General features: G+C 35.7%; 3 protein-coding genes across 4 annotated transcripts in view; all 3 read left to right on the top strand.

Moving 5' to 3' along the window:
• LOC142354324 (uncharacterized) overlaps nt 1-22976 on the top strand; it is a 498674-nt gene that overhangs the window by 174331 nt on the left and 301367 nt on the right. The gene's annotated exons all lie outside the window — the stretch shown is intronic.
• LOC142354323 (nicotinamidase-like) overlaps nt 1-22976 on the top strand; it is a 496312-nt gene that overhangs the window by 174325 nt on the left and 299011 nt on the right. The window lies entirely within an intron of this gene.
• The window catches only part of LOC142354572 (reticulon-1-A-like), a 36105-nt gene that overhangs the window by 1786 nt on the left and 11343 nt on the right, over nt 1-22976 (top strand). Inside the window, exons 1-6 of one of the 2 annotated variants that reach the window (XM_075406899.1) lie at nt 2740-3237; nt 4680-4715; nt 12345-12576; nt 18784-18922; nt 21223-21292; nt 21561-21607. In XM_075406899.1, coding sequence (XP_075263014.1) covers nt 3159-3237; nt 4680-4715; nt 12345-12576; nt 18784-18922; nt 21223-21292; nt 21561-21607 — 603 coding nt within the window. In that variant the 5' untranslated portion in view covers nt 2740-3158. Of the gene's footprint in view, nt 1-2739; nt 3238-4679; nt 4716-12344; nt 12577-18783; nt 18923-21222; nt 21293-21560; nt 21608-22976 lie in introns of those variants that run through there. The other variant, XM_075406898.1, reaches the window with a different exon arrangement.

The raw sequence follows: 22976 nt of genomic DNA, 5'->3' as shown, positions 1-22976 counted from the left end.
TAGAAGGTTATTTCAGACTAAAGTTATATTTTCAAGTTGTTTTCATAGCGTTTCAAATGCTTGCGGTAACTGAAAAGAATTTAACGCATTTGAAGGTTTTGAGGTTATTTTAGGGATTTTTGTGCCAGTAGTGTTTTTTATTGCTTTTACTTGTAACTGAATGTGAGATAAATGCTCGTGGGCAGTTTCTAATGTAACGGAAATTCAGGGTCTTTGGTACCAATCAATTTTTTCGTTTGAATTTTAACCAATTTTTTTTTTAATTTTCTACAGTTTTTTTGCTTTATTTCAGGATTAGAGAAGTTTTGTGATTATTTTGGCCTGTCCAGGTTTGTCTGAGGAATGAAGTTGTCTCGATTACTTGAAATATTGCTGTATTGTATTTGTACTTTGTATTTGTGTTTGTACTTGTACAATTTGAAAAAGTAATTGAATTTTCGTTTTGTTTAAATTTCTTTTTAGTTAATTTTTATTTCAATTAAGATAGTCTTTTCTCTTCTTCGATGCTCACTGCAATCGGAAACCATTTATTCCACAAGCTGCAACTGGTTTCTTTATTGGTCTAGTTTTTAGTCAATAATGATTCTTTGAATTGTGTCAAGAGTTGTCCTCCTGTTTTCACTACGCGAAGAGGAGCTATGATTATCTTTTTTTAATGGGTCGAGTTGTTCTTAAACGAGATGTAAAAGTCAATCATATGTAGAGTTTTTTATGAGATCTTCAGCTATTTTTGTGATGCAGACGGTTTTTTTTACCGTTTTTGAGTACTTTCCATGTTTTTTGTGTCTCGGTTAATATTTTGGATTGCATTTAGTTTTTTGTTGATATTGGTGGGCTTCTGATTTTTAAATTTCGATTGAAGTTGGTTTTAGTAGAAAACTAGTCTAAATGTTTGCTTAGGTTTTCTGTTTTTGATTTTTTTGTCATGCTTCTGTTTTTTCTGCCTTTCAGAATATATCGTCAGGTTGAATTGCTTAACTAGGTTTATCGGTAGGGTTATTATTACTAAGTATATTTAATTGAAGATTTGACAGCACATATTTTTCAAATTTAAATTGATTATGCAGTTTGTAGATTTTACTTATTGCTCATGTTTTAATTGTTTTCCCCTGCGTTTGGGTGTCGTTTTAGTGATCTATCAATGAACAGGGACTGTTTTTGATATGTGTTGAGAGCAGTTGTTGAGACTCTGCAATTTTTAGAGAATATTATCAAATAATTAACAGATATTTTAGATTTGGTCTTTAATGCTTTGTTTGCTTGGTTTTTCTCTTTTTGATATATGTATTGTTGGTTTTCTTTTCCCACCCATCACCTGCCATTTTGTTTTGTTAACCCAATCATAACAGGCAATATGTTATAAACAATGCATCTGGAGTTGCAACTTCATGGCATATTGAAGTTAATAATTTTTATCAGTTAGTGTTTGGCTAGGGTTTAGGTTATGTTTTACTCCGAGTCGATTCCGGAGTCTGCCGGCTGTGTTTTTTTTATTTCGTGGTCAACATTTTCGTGACGACCATATGACGTCACAATTTCTTCAATTTTTTTTCATTTGTTTATGGCGTGCGTGGCGTCTTTTTTCACTCTTAGTGGAGCGAGTTTTTTATTCTATGGGGTGATTAAGTTTTGGTTCCACTATTTTCTGGCATTGGAAAGTCTTTGGCAATTGTTTTTTTCAAATGCGGCCTTGTGTCTGTACAAATATTTACTTCAAAAAGGGTCAGCTAGTCATGCAAATAATGACAGTTTCTATTTCATAGTTGTCCCATAAATTTAGATAAATGGAGTTACTAATAGGTACAAGTTTCTGTAACGCATCCGGAAACTTAATTATACTCCAAATTCGAATTAACGCTTTTCCCTTCATGTGTAAATCGTTGTTTGTTAAGTAATAAATTCTGTAGTTTGGCCAAAATGTGGCTAACAGACATTCACACTGTGAGCTCAGTTGCCTTGGGTCACTTTATTTTTAGACCCCGGAACTGGCGAAAAACCTAGCGGCTCCGCGGGTGCTTAAATACACTAACAGCTCTAACCCAGTTGATTATGGCACAGTTATTAAATAATAATTTCACACGTTCTGTTTCCAATGTTTAGCAATGTGCCAGACTCTGGTTTTATATTGTTTGTTGATTCAACGTGACAACGCAAAACCGCCAAAAGGCCCCAAGATATTAATTGAACATGCGTGGATAAAATATGTCGAGACGTTTGCCCGCGTTCGTTGTTGCCCCGCTTTGAATCTTGTAACTTAAACATACAACCGGCATTAAATTCTTTTCACATTTTGCCCAAATTTTATTCACGTTTTCACAAATTGGAAAATTTGCAAATTTTTGCAGTTGCTTAAAGCGTCACATTTTCAAGTTCATTTAAGCAGGCGATTTTCTAGTTCGTAAAAAGTTTTCTCCAAACAGTCTTTGAGATTGAAAGCTCTAGGAATGTGTAAAGCGGTAAACGTTTCAGGGTGCCGGGCTTGAAATCTGGGAAAATTGAGGCAAATTTGAATCTACCACTGGTTGGAAGAAATATATTGGGCTATTTTAGTTACAACTTCTTTTCCACTTGACGGCTTTTGATCTAACGTTTCTCGCTTGTTCCAGATTTATCTGCCCTCTCCGACTGGGTTTAACTTGGGGAGTAAATTGATATAAAATATGCCGCTATTTAAATTGGAGAGACCGTAACTACTGGCCTCTATTTGGGGTGTTCTGGCCGGAATCTTAGTACAGCTTGCTTAATTTGGCTTTCTTAGCTCAAGTGGTAAGGCGGCCACTTCGATTTAGTTTGCTGTTATTTATTGCAGGTTAAGCTGGTGGTATTAGTTTAAGTTTGATTGTGATAAGGTTGCACAGCCCAATAAACCTTGCCTTTATTAGTCAGTTTTTTTGAATTATTGCCCGGACATAATACAGGAATTATTGATTTTCTTGATTGTTAAATCTTTCTCTTTACAGCTTAATCTTGGGAGAATTTCGGGCGAGATGTTGAAGGGAAAATGTTTCGCAAATTGAAGTTATAAATATTTGAAATTGAATTTGTCTGAGAAAACATTTTGTTCAATCTGACGTTCTGTTCTTGTTCATTATCTGGATTTGCGAATAGTTTTTGAAGTTGTGCTCTTATAGTTCACTTTTTGGAAATTACTTATTCAAATGGAGTCTCAAATTGGACTTCCGCCTGTCAATAATTTGGAGACTCCTCAGCAGAACTCGAACCCTGTCCAACCCAAACGTAAGATGTTTTATTGGCTTGAAATTATCAAATATTTGCTCTAAAAAGAATCCTTGCCTCAGTTAATGAGTTTGATTTTTAAATGTGAGGTGGGTAATATGATGGAGCAAAATTTTAACATCTTGAGCGTTAATTCAAATACTTTTGTTGCGACCCAAGTTTATTGGGTAAAATTTTACTCCTCAGAGATAAAAATTTTTGTTCTATACGGCAACATCTAATATATCTTTTTACATTCTTCATCGAAAATCAAGTTGCGATCAAAAGTCACGCCAAGATTTAATATTAAATCATTCTGTAATTTTTTATAATCGATTCTTTAAGGAAAACAATATATTGTTCGTGTTTGCTCAGTATTAACTGTTATTCAGTGAAGAATGCAATCACTTTTTGGATATTTTGCTGAGCTCTAATTTTGGCAAGTTTTCATTATCTGATGGAAAAGAATAGTATTGTTGGCCTCCTGAAAAAGTGAAGTGAACCGTCTTTTGATGCGGCGATAGTTGTCTAATTGTTCAAACTACTCTTTTAATGTTCTCCAATCTCATCTAATGACTTTCAACAACGCAATTTGGAGTGCTGTTGGTTGAGATAATTTTAGTAATGAATCGTCAGTAATGAATGCTGCTGATTATTGAAGGCTAATTGTTGTTCGGTTCCCACTGAGTGTGGGGATGAACTATATACTCAACTGGGGTTTTGTAGTCAGTGAGTTTGGCAGATAGATAAATTTGACGTAGAAAAACACGAGTAGTATCATTAAAAAGCCCATGGTACGTAGTTTGTAAATTAAAATGAATTTTGCAAAATTCGCCCTTTTCGAGGAACTACCACGGTTTAAAATTTTGTAGACATTTGACATTTTACCGTTATTTTGTTCACTAGGCACTAAAATTATAATGTGAAGGTTATAGAGATATGGAGTTTTAATTTGTAGATGGGCATCTTCCACTGGGTAAAATGGAACAGTTCCAGAAAGTTCAAATTTTTCATTGTTTGTAAGTTGAGTTCAGGAACCGAATGGATATTGATAAATGAGTGTTATATTTGTGTTCATCTTCTACTATTTGATTGAAGTTGTTGAAAAATATGTAGAATTGATTTTAACTCGTCATTGAACGCTATTCAGTTTGATATACTATTTTGAAGTTCTGTAACTTTCATGTCTGGAACATTTGTATTGTTTCAGGTCAGACTCTTCTGTCGACACCATGTTCGCAAACGATCTTTTAATCCATGCTCAAAAAATGCAGAGCAATAGTTACCGTAATGCTTATGTATAGAGATCTATATAGTGCTATTTGTCCACTGGTGTCAGGACAAAATACACAATATGCTAAAAGAACCAATACTTTACCCTATAATGAAAATAAACAGAATAAGCGTTAAGCATAATCATATTGAATCGAGATAATTTACAAATTGATAGTTTTTTGTTTCAGGTCCTCGGGATTGGTTCAGCGGATGCAGCCCTGAATGTGAGTACATAATTCATCTAATATGTTGCCTCTATCCCATTCCACCGTCAGCCGTGAATGATTTTGATGTTTTCACAAATTTGCGTGTTCAAACTTACTGAAATCTGAGACAACTTCTGTTGCTTGTTTGCCTTACTCTAAAAACTTAGACTCACTGCTACAATAAGTAAAGCGCAATGAAGTGTGGTAAGAACGTTTCATTAATATCATACTATTAAGCTCGTCGGGTGCGTTATAATCGTCTAATTAATTGCTCTCAAACGAAGTTTAGCAATTATATTAGACCTGTTGGTCTTTTTTATGCAATTTTTTGCTTGAACCCCTCGCCTAATCGCATGGCCAAATCCCTGTCCCCATCGCTGGACCCCCCATTACCTTTTAGTCTTATAGAGCTTCCCTCCAAGTTTTGGATTGTTGCCTGAAAACTGAATAAATTTGGTGTACATTGTGGTAAATTTTGTATCGTAGCTTATTTGCAGGTTTTAAGTTGAACCCTTCATTGAACAGTAAGATTGAGGCGGGGAATCGTTGTTCTTTGTAGGAGCAAACGTAGCTAAATATTATTGGTTTTTCCTCAATATAAATACTCTTTTCTGCAATCAAAATGTCAAAGCAGTTAATATGAACACTTCTCAAATAAGGGGAATTCGAGTTCTCTCGTTTTTAAAAGCAGCCGTCAGCCTCTTGTTATTCTGGCTAATATTTAGGTGCTTTCCTTTTTACAATAGAATTTAAATTTCATTGGAACGCTGTCAATAAGTCAAATTGAAATGATTATTTTGGTCACCCTTGAACAGGAAGTGGAACGAAAAATCAAGTGATTTTGCAGCGTGATTTCTTACGCCAATTTCAAAATTTCAAAGCAGAGTAAAAAACGCGTTTTGAACGGAATTTCGCTTTTTCGATTGTGATTTTTTTGTTCACATGTGGCAATTTTACTTTGTTGTATGTTTTTTTCTTCAATTTTTCAATCAGGTTTTTTCAAATTGGCTTTCCCAATCCATTCATTGTGCCTTCTAAGTCAAGTTTTTTTGTTTAGTCAATGAAAACTCTATGAATTTTGTCAGAACTTGTCCTGCTATGTTTTTATTTTGCTTTACCTGTTGATCACGTTTTTGGTTTTGCAAGTCACGATTTTCTCTTTGACTCGTAACCTCACTCACTGTTTCAACTGAATGGATTTTAAATTCTTTCCCGCATTGAATTACTCAAGGTAGTAACTACGTTCAAAGTCACGTTTTTGGTTTTAGAAGTCACGATTTTCTCTTTTGACTCGTAACCTCACTCACTGTTTCAACTGAATGGATTTTAAATTCTTTCCCGCATTGAAATACTCAAGGTAGTGACTACGTTCAAAGTCACGTTTTTGGTTTTAGAAGTCACGATTTTCTCTTTTGACTCGTAACCTCACTCACTGTTTCAACCGGATGGATTTTAAATTCTTTCACGCATTGAATTACGCAAGGTAGTGACTACGTTCAAAGTCAAAAGAGCAAAGTCAAAAGAAACGGGATAAACCGATAACGTCTGGTCATTAAGTCATAGTACATTAGGTTATCAAAGTTCATTAGAGCGTTTGATAGCTGACATTATTATTAAGCTTAATAACTTTCAGTTTAGAAGCTGAATTAAGCATAGCTTTAAAATTAACTGAACTGCACGTCGAATTGTGGAACACTTTTTGAAGCTTCGTAAGGTATATCATTTTTTATCTCTTTTTTTTTGTTTCAATCTCGATGTACGTCAAGCGCCTCAACGGCAGCTTTTCGACAATTTGCCGGTTCTGTTTTGGTTATTGTTTTTTTTTTGTTTAATTGTAGCATTTTTTTGACTTTATAGCTGTAGTTTCCTTTTTAACAGCTTCATTTTATGTTGTACAACTCAACTCCTTAAACCAAAGTTGAACATAAGCTAACTTTTCAATATTAACGTGGTCAAATTTGGTTATCGTTTTTTCTACTGTTATTGATTCTTTGTAGGATATGAGGGACGACAAAATTATTCCTATTTATTGTTCTTTTTTGCTTCCAAAATATTCGCAATGTGAGCAGTATAAGGTTGAGAAAAGATAGGATTGAAATAACCTCTATACGTTCTAACTCCATATCCTCTTAGTGCTTCGTTTCCCAGTGATAAATTTTACCGCTCTTCGGCCCTTTTCCCTCTTTTCCCACTCTCTTGGGAAATGCGATATGCTATATTGCATAATGGAGCCAGCCAGAATAACCTCGTCTCTGAAAGAAGAGAGGGAGGGGGTTGAAGTTTGAAATGAATAGAGAAGAGGAGAGTGGGGGGGGGGGGGGTATGGGGTTTAGAGGAGAAGATGAATGAGTGGCTATGTGTTGTAATGGCAGGTATACAGTACAACTGGGAGGTGAATTGAAAAGGTGGGCGGGTAATTGGGCGACAACTTGAGGGTCGTAATTTGGGTGATAAATGTGATCAAAATTGTAAACACAAGGAGATAAAATTGAAGGTGTTTTATTTCCTGCAGGCTGTGCACGATTATGTGACCGCTGCTTCTTAGAACGTAAGGATAAAATCAGTCACTTTTTATGGACGAAATTGGGAGAGATGTACAGACGGAATGATTGTGTTGTGAGGTGTTAATTAATAGCCGCGAAGCAATAGTGAGGCTATTATTGCTAAATGAATATTCGTTTGCTATCGGCTTTAGCGACTTGAAGAGGACTCATTTTGATCTTGTTTTTTTAAAGGGTTAAGTGTCAATGGAACAGGATGCAAATGTCAATGTCGCACGTGAAAACAAGCTTATAATGCAATTTATTAAGCAGAGGACAAAAGAAGAGAATTACAGTGATTTATGTTTATGCATTTTTCTTAGTAAGAGCGAGAGAACTTTTAGTTAAGCGAGAAGAATTTTTGTTCACATGCGGCAGTTTCAAAGCAGTTTTTTGGCACTTGTATTAACAATAATACACGTTTGTGAGTATTGCTTCACCATTTTGAAGTTTTATTTATTAGACTTTAAGACTGTCATTTTGCACTTAAGCACTTTTAAGCGTTTGCTTTATCAAAATTTTAAGAAGGAAATAATAGAATGATTGAAGGAAACAATCAAATGATTGAGCGGCCTTATGATACTCAAATGATTTTGATTTAAATATTTTTGTTTCTAATCAGAGTTTTTGCTTGGTTTGCCCTCGTTTTTTATTGTTTGATGTTCCGTATAGTGTGAGGTTGAATATTAAACCGTTGGCAACGGTAATTGAAGGGCTAGGAACGTAGCGCAACGTGTGAAGAATTGTTACGCACTTTTAATTTGTCGTCGTTTTTCCCTCGTCATTCTTTGTCTTTCTTTCTTATTTTTTCATCTATCGCAGGTTGTTAGTTAGTGATTGAAGATAAATGGTAAGCCACAGTAAGTTGAGAATAACTTATCGATTTCTCAACGGAGATTTGTCAGATTTTTCAAAAGAAAATATAGACTTTGCTTTCTGGTTTTTAGCCTTCGTTTTTTTGTTATTGAAATTGAATAGTTCATTGCAGTTGATATTATAAATGGGAAGGAAGTTAGCTGCTGCTCAAGTTAATTTTTCGCCAGATTGACGTTGTTCAACCGTTTGACCTTAAAGCGAATAGTAGTCATTTTCATTTATTTCACTCATAAAAATACCTTTCACACACTAAAATTGTGGACACAAGGTCAGTACTGTTCAAGGTGCAATTATCAGGTTGAGAAATTTTTTCTTGTCCCCCTTTGCCTTACTTGACCCATAATGCAATCTATTTTTTAAGTTCATTAGTTCATTTCAAGATTTTGTTTAGGAAATGTTTTTTAATTGCTGTAAACGAAGTTTGAGGCAATTATATTAGTCCTGTCGGTCTTATATTAATCCTGCAATTTTTCGCTTGGCCGATTTTTTGTCTGACCCATTTAACTTTTCGTCCTTAAAACCACGATAAACATTTAGCGCGCAGCGCGTATTAAGTAATCTCAGAGCCTTTCAGCTCACTAGTCTCCAAGTATGCGATTCACCAGCAACACCCCTCACCAGCAACACCCCCCAGCAACACCCCTCACACGCACACACACACCAGTCCCTATCACTTCATCAGCCTCCCGGTGCACCCTCGCTGCCCTTACCTCACGCCCCTAAAGTTAGCTCCACTAAACCGTGGTTAGCTGTTGACGAAGCCAGCCTGTCGTTTGAGAGCAATTCGCCCGACGCTAGTTTCAGTTCTTCGGAGTTTGGCAATAGTTTCTAGGCACTAAACGTTTTGAGATAAAGCGAACCTTTGGTTCGTTTGCAGAGTATTCCTGTTGTCAGTTGACGGTATATCTGCAATTTTATGGCTTACTTTCTGAAAATTTTGTTAGCTGCAATTTTAAAAAATAAGTTTGAAGAAAAATAGGCTGTCGTTTTTTTTGCGTTTTTGAGCATAATAAAGGGCAAGGTGCTTCGTGGGGGCCAGTTTCGAAAGTCTGCTGGCTATGTTAACTAGTTTTTATCGACTGTCATTGTTTGATTGATTTTGGAGCGGTAATTTTGAGAGCGCCGCAACATGAAGTGAAGCGAAATCCAATTTTTTTGCAGTTTTCCTATTCGTAATTTGCTCTCTACATTTTTGCGCTCAGATCAAAAAATGATCCATGGCTTTCTTAAAAACAAATCACTTTAATTGGGAATTTTGTCGTCTTTTATCTTCAAAAAATGTAATACAATTGCCGTTTTGTGTATGTCTCTGGGAAACGCCGAATTCTTAGGCATTGAAGTACATAATAGCTGAACAGACAAATTCACCGACTTAAAAGCAACTGCTAGTCATATCAAAGTGCTGTATTGCTTTATTTTTGATGTAAATCAAAGTCAACGTAACCAGGCATTAACTTCTATGCTATAATGCACCAACATTTGTACTTGTTTATTTTCCGTATTTGCAATTTTTCCACTGAGCAGCTCCTAATAAACCACATTTGTAGCGTCGAGTTTAATGACCATGACTAATACGTATGTCGCTGTGTTATTTGAATGGCTGAGCCTTAAGATAACGAAATCATGGCTCAATAGTAAGGAAAAGGAACAAGGAAATGTATTTATTTTGCCAACAGATTGAATCAAGTCAGTGAAGCGAGTCTTGTTCTGAATTAACTTGCGGCGGGCGAGCTGCTTTTAAAACGTGAACAAAAAGTACATGTTCTAAGTTAGGGTTAAAGGAAAAAGGGTTGTATGTAAAATCAATAGGGATAATCTGTGAGCTTCTAATCGTAAAGTGAATTGAAGACGAATTGGTTTTTAATTTATTTTACTCCATGTTCTAATCGGCAGCAATTCGGGAGGTGTTCAATTTCTGTTTACATGTAACGCAGCCTTTCAACCGAACATTTCCTGGCTAAATTTCCTTTTCATGTTATTTATTGTTTCAAAACAAAGTTTGGCGCGTGTCTGTGGGCTTGTTTCGTCTGTTTTGGGCATTTCGCTCTAATGAATAATCAAGTAACTATTATTAGTTCATACACTTATTATAACTAGAGTTAAAACTAATTTCGGAATGTTCTGCAAATAACATGGCCGTTAAATTTTGTTTTGAGCGTCGTTTGATTACCCGTAAAATTTTAACAACTCCGCCATTGTGGCCGATTCTAATTTAATTTAAATTCAGTTTTTAAACGTTAATAATGTTAATTGCTCTCAAAAGAAGTTTACCTATTACATTAGAACGGTTTTTGAAGAAATTTTTTGATTTTGAGATTTTTTTACGCGTTTGTTTTCAAAAACTTTTTTTTTCATTGCTTTTTTAAATCCTTTTTGGCAAACGTTTTTCAAACTCCACTCTTAGTCAATTTGAAGTCTATTTTTTGTGTGATCTATTTAAATTCCTTGAATTATAGTTCAGGCCTGGTCTCAATTTATGTTGTTTTTTTCTCTGCATTATTTAGGCTCTTTTTTCACAATTCAAATTATTTGAATTGTAAAAAGAGGTTCCTAAATAATAGCCGTTGAGATGTTGATGGGTGCTATTAATGAAACCACGAATTTCACATATTTTGGATTGATGAATTAAGAACGTTTTCATGAAAGTAATTCACTTACTGTCTACTTGTGACCAAAAGTACATTTTTTAGCTGACTTTTTTAAGATCTGTTGCCACTTTTATGTCAGTGAGATGTCAGATTGGAGTGGTGATTTTAGTCACGCAGGAGTAGTAGGAACAGAAAAAAAGCGAGCAGTTTTAAGGTGTGAATTTGTTTCAAACTGCTAAAGTTGAGCGAGAAATCGGTGTTTCAACAGATTGTCCGTTTTTTAGAGCGAATTTTTGTTTAGCTGTGGCAGTTTGACTTGTATTTTCACTGCATTTGTCATGACTTTCTTCACGAATGATTTTAAAAAGTGATAAAAAGGTGATTTAATAATGCATAGTTGCAGTTATCTCACCCACTCAAAAGGCAAACAATGGTTTTTAAGACTTAGACCTTACCTGCTCTCTTGAAGTATTATTGGTGTTTTTGATTTTGCTTTTTTTCTCGTTTTCGTTGTTTTGTCACTTAAACTCACATTACTCACTTGTCTCTTTGGCTGTCAAATGAGCCAAAATTGAATTTAGTGAAGATTTCATGCCAGATTGACACTACTTATTCCAAAAAATTGGTGGTTTATTTCGTAGTTAGTTTGGTTGTTCTGTCTTGTAGTGTCACTAATAACAGGTTTCTTTGGCTTTTTAATTAGTCATATTTGAGCCTATTTAATAGCTTCCAATCATATCTTACTGTTTTAAATACTTTGACAGGATTTATTTTTTTAAAAAAAAATATCGTTTTTGTGGTTTCACCTCGTTTTTGTAGTGCTTTTTAGTTCCATCCCGTCTCATTGCTGATGACAGTTGGCATTGGATTTGTAACCAAAATGAACAGTCAATTGTGGACGCGTAAACAAAAAAGATTGTAAAGAAATTATAAATAATCTGTTTTTACTGTTTATCTATGATTTGTGGATAAGCTTGAAATCTTTCAAAGTCAACTTTCAATATGCAAATTTTCGGGGATCCTCTCACATTCTTTTTGAAAAAGGTTTTTATCTTTATTTTGAAATATTTTTAAATCAAGAAATTTTAAAATTGTTCCACAGGGCAGCGCAAACTTAAACCTGTTATCAAAAGCTAGACAACTGGATTTGATTCCATTTAAAAGGAACTTCATTGGCTTATTTTGCTTCAATTTGTAAGTTGGATAGTCTAAATTGGTGTATGCGGGCAATTAACTGCTTTGTAATTTCATGATGTATTATTGTTTCCTATTAGGACAAGCAATATAGGAATTTATAAGGTTTATGAATTATGGAGAAAGACAGTTCATTGGAATATACATCAGCACGCAAACGGTTATATTGAAGCTCATTTGCATATAGTGCTGCTGAAAGTTGACGTACATTTGCAAGTTTGTGACACATTTTGCCCCCATAAAGCGGAACTTGAACAAATCGTGATGAAATTTCTGATCAGAACACGTACATGTATCTCCTTAAGATCTCATTGAGATCTAAAGTTTCATTTTTCTCCATGTTTCATAGTTAAGAAAATCAAGATCTCGACTTTCGTTCAAATTGTACCAACGTTGGTTCCACTGGGTTTATATTGTTGTGATTGATTGTTGTTTTGTTTGTGTTCCAGTTGTGCAGCTCATCTTCTGGGAGTCCCCTAAGCGGACAGGTAGTGTGTTCGGGACAGTGTTGTCTCTGCTGCTGTGCTTCGCCTCGTTCTCCCTCATTAGCATCGTAGCCTACTCAACCCTTCTGCTGCTGGCACTCTCAACCGCATTCACAGTCTACCGCAGGATACACGGCTCCATATCCAAGAGTGCCGCCGCCTCTTCCGCCTCCACCAAAGACTCCCATCCACTCAGGTACAGGTATCACTACACAACATCCCTTCCCCAAGCCCACCTCCCTCCCCCCATTACACCCTCTTTTTCTACTCCTTCCCAGTTACTTCTCAGTTAAGCTAAAGCCAGCCTGCATAAGCGACCGCTATATACTGGTGAAGCCAACCGCTCGCTAGTTGGTTGAAAGCAATTTGCGGGGCGTTATTCGTTAGATCTATATTTTTTGATATGATCCGAGTTTAAAATTGTTAATTGCTCTCAAACGAAATTTGTAGCAATTATATTAGTCCTGTGGTCTTCCCGATTTTCCGTCTGACCCTTTAAGCCTTTGGGGCTCAAAAACGTGATAAATAGGTAAATTGGGGCGGGCATTAATGGCTTATTCCTCTCTAAGTATGCGATTCACCGAAACTGTTTTGAGGAGATAATTATGGCGTGAAGGGAGGTTCTTAATCTTAATTTCGACCTCTCCCTGTAGTAACCCCCCTAGTCCCCCTGCACGCAAGCATTCACCCCCTAACTCTCCCCAGTCCAACCACGTCCACCTGGCGATTTGGGGTTTCCTCTCGACCATCCCTCTCAAGCCTACTCCTGCCCCCATCTGCTTATTTTTGTGGACGTTTTGATATAGGATTTGTTTTTTTTTCCAGAGGTTGTTCTTCAAAGGAGGCTGATGGAGTTGTTTTCAGTTTGTTTAGTTCTGTGAATTGTTATTCAGGACATGTTCTGTTTTTTATTGCAAGATTTTTGTTTTGACCATATGATGTCACGATCATTTCAAATGTCCTTTTTCTTTCATTAACGCAATTTCGACTAAATTGTGTGCGTGACGTCAGTTTTCCCTCCTCGCAATGGAGAGAGTTTTTTACAATCCAAGAAATGGATTGTATTGGTGCTCTGTCTTTTTTTTGTAAGATGTTTTCACACCCTGCTCCATGACTTTGAGCTTTCAAAACAGCATAAACAGGTAAAGCTCAATGGGCATCAGTTTTATTGGAAGCTCTTAGCTGGTGTTCGTGGAGCTCGAAGTCCTTTTTTGAGCCCAAAACGGTGTAGTTTTTTCCCCGTCATTTTTCGAGTTTTTTTATTGACCAGTCTTAATTTATCGTTTGTAAAAGTTGTTAAAGGTCTTTTGCTTGACATAATTGCTTTTTATGACCATTTTTAGCTATATCTTTTGGCACTTCAAACATTAACACGCAAAATTATACTAACTTTTGTAAAGTTTTTCGAGTTTTTTTTTCGTTTTTCCAGCCCTTAGGTCTAGGGAACTTCCTCTAAGGTTAGACAATAGGTTACTGCATAGTTTCCAGCCGCATTGGAAGGGTTTTCACAATTTTGATTTCACGAAGTTTCGCAATTTCTTCATAAAACTTTCAATTATTCTCAATTTTTGCAAATGTTTGTCAGTTTTTGTTAGCGCTGGGAGCCAGGTAATCTCCTTAAGGGTTTGACAATATGTTAATGCATAGTTGCTAGGGACAATGGAATAGCATTCAACATTTTAACATTACAAATTTTTGCAATTTCTTAGTAAAATTAGTTTTTCAAATCATCTGAAAATTTTTAAATCTTCCGATCTTTATTGGCCTATGGGCTTGAAATTAGGTTGCTGAATAGATTCTGCAGACAATAAATTGGTTGTGAAGATTTTACCATCGCCATATTAGCAAAATTTCAAATTTGCTACTGTTTTCAAACATTTTTGTCATTTTCTGGTTATATTGATGGGCCAATGAAATATTTTTTAGGCCTTTATGGGTTACTGGACAGATTAGGATGGCTTTCAGCATTTTGATTACCAAAATTTTTCTATTGATCTTTTTGCGCCTGTGAAGTTTTTTTCATTAAAATTTGTGGCTGTATTCAAATTTTCTGAAGATTTTCTGAGTATCGATCTTTAGGGGCCAATGAAACTTTTTTGGGCCTTGCAATTGGGCTACTGGACAGATTCGAGAGACAAAATTTTGGGTTTGGACGTATTAATGTTGCGAAGACTAAAAATTGTTGGAAAATTTCATTTTTTAACGTTTGTCATATTCTTATCTTTATTCTAAATGTTTGCTAGATCTATAGTGGCAACTAGACCCCTTTCAAGGCTCGTACGTGTTTTAATGGGTATAATTGAAATGATTAAATTTGGCCTTCAAAGTGAAAGCTTTTAAGGGTTTTAGCAATGATAGTTTTTTCCATAGTTTATTTGAATATTTTAGTTTCTCAACTTTTGATACTATTTCTTTCTTTCAATTTCTTTGTCATTCAATTCTTTGTGGATTGTTTTTCGGGACTTGTCCTGCTATGTTATTGCCTTCATTAATGACTTCCTCGCTATCAAAATGACTTTTCTTACTTTAATGCAAGGAGGTAAAGGTTACTGTGTTTGTTTGTTTGTTTGAGAACAGCTGATAGAAGCAGCTATAAGTTATACAGATTCCAATTCAAAATTTAACGTCTCAGCAATTATTAAAAAAGAATAGAAATATCTTCTTTTTGGTCTGGTTTTTCTACCTTAGCTATTAGTAGCACCTTACCTTAGTAGCATCTTTTTGGAAATTCAGATCTACAAAGCAATCGAGACAATTTTCTAGCCATCTGCCAGCTTTGTTTTAGAAGAAAGTAGGTTCAACCCGTCATAACTTTTTTAATAGCCGCGAAGCGATAGCTGAGGCCATTATTGCCCTTCTCTTGGTTTTTTATTTATTTCGTCGTCAAGATTTTTGTTACGACCATCTGACGTCATAACCACTTCAAATCTGCTTTTTGTTCATTCTTTCATGCAATTTCAACTGAGTTGAGTGTATGACGTCATTTTTCGCTCTTAGTGGAGCTAGTTTTTTGTGTATTTGCGTGATTAAATGTTTGGTCACACGTGACTTACCTCACTCTTAAAAATGACTTCCTCACTCTGAAAATGACTTTTCTGTGCTTTAATTCAAAGAGATAAGGTCAAATGAGTGCTTTTCACTCTAATTGAAGGTTATTTAAGAGCAGCTATTAGAAACAGCAATAAGCTATACATATTCTTTATCAAAATTTAACATCTCAGCCCTTAATGACTTTCGTAATGACTGAGCCCTTAGTGTGTCTTTTTACCTTCTTTTTGAGACTAAAGATCTATGAAGCTTTTGCGGCTGTTTTCTGGCAATTTGCCAGCTATGTTTAACAATTTTACAATTTTTAAGTATATGGGAATGCTCAGTCGTGCAATTTCGAATTGAAACAATAGCAATGGTACTTTCATGTCCTTAGAGAATTTTAAGAGTGCTAGCTATTTCTCAGTTTACGTTCTTTTTGCGTATTACTCCTGCTATCGAACTTTGCCTGAAGTAAAACCTGAATTTGGAACCGCTGTTGAATTTCCTTAATTATACCTGTGCAATTTCCGTTCAAAGTTTTCCCTAGTAATTCAAGTGCGGTATTTCATTCCCCCACAGGATTCCATTCAAGTTTTGTTCTTTTTTCCTTTTTCCCCAATATTCGTTGGTTAATAATTAATAACCAATCCACTAACTATTCAGCCAGGTCCATCATAGCTCAGACAGAATTCCTCTTTAATGCTGGATTATCTTTTGTGTAGATTGATTGTAGCACTCTATTCTTTTCTTTTCATTTTTGCACCGTTTTAATGATCGTTCTAAGTTTTTTTCTCTTTTTGTGCTCGATTGTACAACATAGAAAATAAATATTTTGCACGCTAGAGTAATGCTGAAAGCGCGTCGTTCATACTTTGGTGAAATTGTATGGAAAAGCGTTTGAATAATACATAGCCGCCGCTTGTATTCCTCGAGTTTTCCACACCAAAATATGGAAGTATGGTTGGGGTGTAATGTATACGCACAATAGCATGATGCGTGAATCGAAGGCATGGTGCCTTTTTCCCTCTTTGTCACGTGACCTTCTTGATTGGACGAATTTCAGACTGTTCATTTGGACTAAAAAGAATTTTTTAGTCTAACGCGCAAATTAAACAAATTTTAGAAGGGTAGTTTAGAGCCGTTTTGTTTTGCCTCAGACCTTGAAGTTAAGAGTTAAACTTTAAACTTAAGTTTTAATTGCAGAAAATATTCAAAATTATCAATATTTGACATTAATCGTAAATAGGTCGTTGTTTTCGCGCACGATGTTTCCAAGTTCTAGCAGAAGTGGTTTTGTGTTCTATTTTATTTGTTCTGCTTGTTAGTTTTTCGGCTCTTTTGCTAAAAAATGAAAAACTCGTGACCTGAACTGATCACGTGTTCACGTTTTTAATGAAAATTCCGACCAATCACAAGTTGAATTGAATGAAAGGCGCACAATTTTTGGCGCCTTATAGTGAACGAAAGTAAGTAGCACAGAATTAAGGAACATTTTCCATCGTATTTCAAATAAATGCGCTCAGAAAAAGACACTAAAAATAGCCTTGCTAAAAAGAGTGAAAGAAACGGAAAAGAAGGTCAAATTATGGGAAAAGTATCGATAGATTTTGCCCTAGGAATTGAATTTTTGACCATGCATCTGTCACAGTTGACTGCGTGAGGCCAGCTAGACTAAATTGATTTTGACTTGGTATTTTGAGACTTGGTATATTGTTTATTACTTTTTGCAGTTTCTATTGTGTCCGAAAAACTCTTGACTCATAAAGGAGATTAATAAGAAATTTCTATCAGCGATTTGTTATGAATTTCTCTTAATATTTCCCTAATCTCTCGAAATTTGGTGGGCATTAATTATTAGGCCTGTTTTTTATGAAATCGCTTTTCATTCACGAGCCTGTTCGCTTGTGGTGGATTTTTCTTCAGTGGGTGGTGAAATAACTTTTTATCAGACTGAGTGCATAACTTAGCTCCAATTTTAAAGAAAATTAAATTTCATTGAAAAGTATATTAATAGCTATTTGACTCTTTTGTCAATCTGAATCAACGATATGGCCTATTTTGATTATGGTTACTAAAAGATACTACCATTTCTTGAAAAAAGAAATAGTTACTAAAAGATACTATCTTTTTAGGTCTAATGTAATCCGAAAACAATTTCTGCTCCAGATTGTCGCATCAAACATGTTCACTGCACTGATAGACTTCCTTTGCTAAGAATAGAAATAGCAATTTTGTGGTTGAAATTCGTATTAGATGAAAAGCTTTAGCGGGCCATCCAAGGGGCTCTTAAAAGGGAATGATTAGTAAAATTCTTGTTCAGTGTTGTTCACGTAAATAAGCGAGAATAATAAATCTTTTCATGCCGCTATTTACTTTTTTGGCTTGGGTGACGTCATTATTTAAACCGATTTGAAGTGAATTTTCAGTCAAATTGCGAGATGAGTTTTTAGATCATAAATGACTTACTTCTCTCTAGACAACGTTAAACTAATGAGGTTACCTGAGGTTACTCTAAGCGCTTTCGAAGTCAACAAACAACTCATATAATAAAAATTAAATAAAATGAGAAATCTGATATTCATGTTTTTTAATTAGCATTTACATTCCAATTGTGTATCTTTTTCTCTCTAAATGCTACACCACTTTAGTCTATTTCACAGCTGTTTTGGAAATCTGTCGGCTGTTTTGGTTTTACTGTATTAGTCAGTTCTCCGAGAACACTTGAATTGTCGTCAATAGCCAGCCCAGCCATAAAAGGCTACCATTAATATTTGGCTCTGTAAATTTGTGAGTTGACTTAGTTCCGTTTAATTTATTGGTTCCTGTCGTTTTATGGATTTAGGTTTCACGTGATCTAAGTAATTCTAGTCTACTTCACAGACCCGCAACTCATTTTTGAGATCACTTCTTAAATTTAGAGGGCATTATTGTTGAGGAGTTTGATGCTAGGTAGAAAGACTGTCAATAATTCATGCGATGGTTTGCTATTCGTATATACGTTTGCAGTGATTTTTTTAATCAATTTCTCACAAAAAGTTTTTTGAATTCTAGGACTGTGTATTATAACGGCAGCCATGATTTGTATATTTTCGTATATTTGCGATTGTCTCTGATGGTTAAAAATTAATTTTTGTTGATTTTGACAACTTGGTTTCTGCAATTTGTGACTGAGAACTATGGAAGTGTTTCAGCGGAACAATTTCAATGTGGGATTGTTAAGAATCCGCCCCCCCCCCCCTCAATTAGTGAGAATTCAAATTATACCGCATTCTTCAAAACGCTCAGGTGCTATTTAACAACGCCTGATCAACTGAAGTTCATAAATGGCGGGAAAGAACTGAACTGATGAATGGCTGGCTTATTATTGTTTCAGGGCCCTGTTGGAGCTGGACTTGACAGTGAAGCCTTCTCGACTGGCGAGTGTGTTGGAACCACTGTGTGACCCTTTCAACCGATTCGTCATTAGGGCCAGGGCCATCATCCTCATCGAGAACGTACTCGACTCTGCTAAGGTACACTCACTCACTCGCTTCACGACTTCTCTCATTCTGATCATCAAGCTGTACTTAACCGAACTTGTGTTTCTCTCGAAAAAAAAATTGAAGCAATTATTTTGGTCATGATAGACTTTATTGATTGCTCTCACACGAAGTTTGTAGTAATTATATTAGTCTTTTGGTCTTTTTTATGCGATTTTTTGCTCGACCGATTTCTCGTTTGACCCATTTGACTTTTCGACCTCAAAAACGGGATAAACAGGATGCGATTCACCGAAACTGTTTTGAGGAGGCAATTTCAATGCCTCCTCATGCGAAGGGCGGTTCTTAATCTTACACCCCCCCCCCCCTCTCAATACTCCCATTGTCCAACCTCCTCTACCTGTCGATTTGAACCCCCCTCGCATTTAGCTTTTGCAACCCTACCCCTATCATTTGCCCCCCCCCCCCCCGCCACGTTTGCCCCCCCCCCCCGCCGCACCACACACCCCGATCACCCCCTAATGCTAGCATTCCCAAGCCCCAGCTGGGTACTACCGAAGCCAACCGCTCGCCGGTCGTTTGAGAGCAATTCGCCCGACGTTAGTCAGTTATGTTTCAAAAATTCGTCCCTCCCAATTTACCGGAGCTGACTGGAACAATCCCAAAATTATTATGTCGCGGGGCTTTTTTAGTTAGTGTACAGTGAACCGAACTTTCTGGGTATGCGTAAATTCATTTTATGCGCATTTAAAATTTTTGAAATTGTTTTTTTTGCGACTCAAGAAGTTTTCGTTTTCTGTGAGAATGAATTTGATTTCGTTGAAATTGCGCATTATGATCATATCTGCTCATTCAAATATTATTGGTGCATCAACCGTGTGATTTGTAATAATGTTTGTAGTACTTCTTCCTTCTTTTCTTTTTGATTGCCGCGAAGCGATAGTGAGGCTATATTGATCTCTTTCGTGGCGTTATTCGTTCCTTTTGTGTCACCATTTCATGATGCGCCACGAAGTCGAGGAGCAACTTTTGTTACTGATCTTACCCTTCTGCGGTTGAATTTGTGTGCGTGACGTTATTTGTTACTCAATTAAAAGTTGAAAATAAGGATAGAATTTGAAATAAATATTTTTGAGTGGAACATTTTCTGTCTGTGGGTCGAGTAGTCTTTTTAACTAAGTTTCTCAATGGTCTATTCCGTGGCTGCTTGCCGTCAATCTGTTGGGTCTGGTTTTCTTCATAAATGAATAATAGTTTTCAACCGAGCTGTCTTCTATGACACAAAAAATTGGAATTAGTGTTTTTTTTGAGAGCGCGTAATCTTTTTTACGAGCTAGTTCAGTCATATTCATATTAAATGTATTGGTTCGAACGAAATCGTGCATTTAAATGCGATTTCTGGTCTTTTTCAATTGTTGATGATTTTTGTTTTTTGAAGCTTATAGCTGACTTTGAACCTCTAGTGATCTAGATTTGGATCCTTTCCGTTTTTACCCCCCCCCCCCCCCCCCCAGTACTATGTGCGCCCCCAGTTACAGAGCACGTATAATTAAATCAAATCGTTATATAAAACTATGGCACGTGCTTCTGGGGGTTACAAAGACGCACTAAAGACCCACTAAGCTGGAGGCCACAAATGGAAAAGATGCTTAGATTTTATGTAGTTGACACCTGGGAAATTTGAGGAGCTAGTCATTTGCATTTTGTTATATTAATCAATTTAAGCAATTAGGGCTGACTTGTTTAGAGAAAATCGGGATAAATATTAAAACAGTAGGGAATGTCGCAGTTTCATTTGTGGCACTAGTTTTCAATGTTGAGTTTTTGTAGACCTCGAATACATTTGGAGATTCTTAAACGATTTTTACGGAGTTTTCAATTTGTAATTTTACAATCGTGGAAGTTTTTCCTTTGATGACAATAATGATTTAAAAATTTTTGTTTACATTGTTTGTACGTTCTTAAATTTTGTGTAGCAGTTGTTTTGTGTTCACATTTTTTATTAAAAATTTTTTTGATGATAGTTAAGCAGCTAATATTGGCCTCATCGTATGTCGTTTGTTTCAACACTAACTTTACGACCTGAGAAGACACGTTCTTCTATCTCTTCTTTTTTCTTCTGTTGCAATCCCGATGTGCGTCTAGCGCGTCAACGGCGGCTGTTTTCTGGCAATCTGCCGGCTATGTTTTGAATTAAGAGATTTTCTAAATGGTTGCGGTCAGGTAACAGTGTACTGTACATTCATTGCATTCAGAGATATAGCCATTATTTGACCGATAATAAACGGGGAATTTTTATGGGTAAAAATGTAATCCTTGTGTCTTTTGTTTAGTTTGGAGTGATGATGTGGTTGTTGACTTACATTGGAGCATGCTTCAACGCCCTTAGCCTCGTTATGCTAAGTGAGTACAAAACATTATAACCAGTTAACTAACTAACTAACTATTAAAATCATTCCTTCTCATATCTCAAGCAACTTTTAGTACCGTTCTGCTTTTTAACAGAAAGGAATGTCTGTCTCTTTATATATTATTTTGTAATAAACTATAATAAGCTGTAATATTTTAGCTGAAACATCTTGCTGCAGTTTTAATGCACTTATTGCTATTTTAAAATTAGCTATCATTGATTTGGTGTCTGATTGATTAACTCACTGGTTTCCTGTTTCAGCTTGGGTCGGATTCTTCACCGTTCCCGTCCTCTACGAGAAGAACCAGGTGCGAACTTAAATACGTTATCATCCAAACATCAAATTTTATATGTTCAATCATAATAAAAAAAATCGACCCTGAGCTATCGCTTTTGCTAATACGTAGTGTTATTGGTCTGTATTTTTCCCTCAGAAGATTTTCAAATATAGTAATATCGATTTTTTTAATTTGATGGGATTTTGGTCACAATTTGTTTCCAAAACGCTTTTTTCGAATGTTGATTGCGTATGTTACTATTGTAGCTTTTTGCGGTGTATAGGTTTTTGATTTCCAATATAGTTTGCACGAAGAGTTTTTATAGCTGCGAAGCTGTAAGCTGAGCGGAGCTATATTGCGGTGTTCTTGGTTTTTTTTTACAAATCAAAGAACTTGAATTGTATTGGGGCGCTGTCTTTTTTAATAACCGCACAGCGATAGCTGGGGCTATTATTGGCCTTCTCTTGGTTTTTTTTATTTCGTCGTCATGATTTTTGTTACGACCATATGACGTCACAGCCACTTTTTGTTCATTCGTTCATGCAATTTCAACTGAATTGCATGCGTGACGTCATTTTTCGCTCTTAGTGGAGCGAGTTTTTTTGTTCATTCGCGTGATTAAATCTTTGGTCACACTTGACTTACCTCACTCTCAAAAATGACTTCCTCACTTTGAAATTGACTTTTATTTACTTTAATTCAAAGAGATAAGGTCAAATGGGTGTGTGTCACTCTAAATAAAGGTTATTTGAGATCAGCTAATAGAGGCAGCAATAACTTATACAGATTTTTAATCAAAATATACCAGATCAGCCTTCAATGAAAAGACAAATTTTTTTGGTCTGTCTTTTTTACTGTTTTTTTAGACTGCCGATCTACGAATCTATTGCGGCTATTTTTTGGCAATCTGCCAGCTATGTTTTAAAGATCTGTTTGATCCCTGATTGGGATTGTTTTCTGTAGGGCTTTCCCAATGGAGTAATTGTACAATCTATGTATAGTTTTTTGTTTAGTCAATGAAAATTCTTTGAACTGTAGGTCAGGAATTGTCCTGCTGTTTTTAATTTCACTTTACCTTTTGATCACGTTCTTTGTTTTACATAAGTCACGCTTTTCACGCTTGAATTCTGACTTACTTCACTCACTGTTTCAACTGAATGGAGTTTAATTTTGTTTACGTATTGTGTTACGTAACGTAGTGAATACGGTCAAAGTCAAAAGAGCAAAATTAAAAACGAGATAAATATATAAAGCCCAGTCATTCAGTCATAAGGCTTAGGTTATCAAAGTTCATTAAAGTCATTGCTAGCTGGCATTAGTATAATGCTTAATAGCCTTTAATTAAGAAGCTGGAAGCTGAACTAAGTGTAATTTTAGAATTTAACTGAATCTGCAGAAT

Source organism: Convolutriloba macropyga, chromosome 15 (genome assembly GCF_964194025.1).
Source record: "Convolutriloba macropyga chromosome 15, txConMacr16.3, whole genome shotgun sequence".
In the NCBI taxonomy this organism is placed as follows: Eukaryota; Metazoa; Xenacoelomorpha; order Acoela; family Convolutidae; genus Convolutriloba; species Convolutriloba macropyga.
The sequence above is the reverse complement of the archived record's forward strand: the minus strand, read 5'-3'. Positions and strand labels throughout refer to the sequence as shown.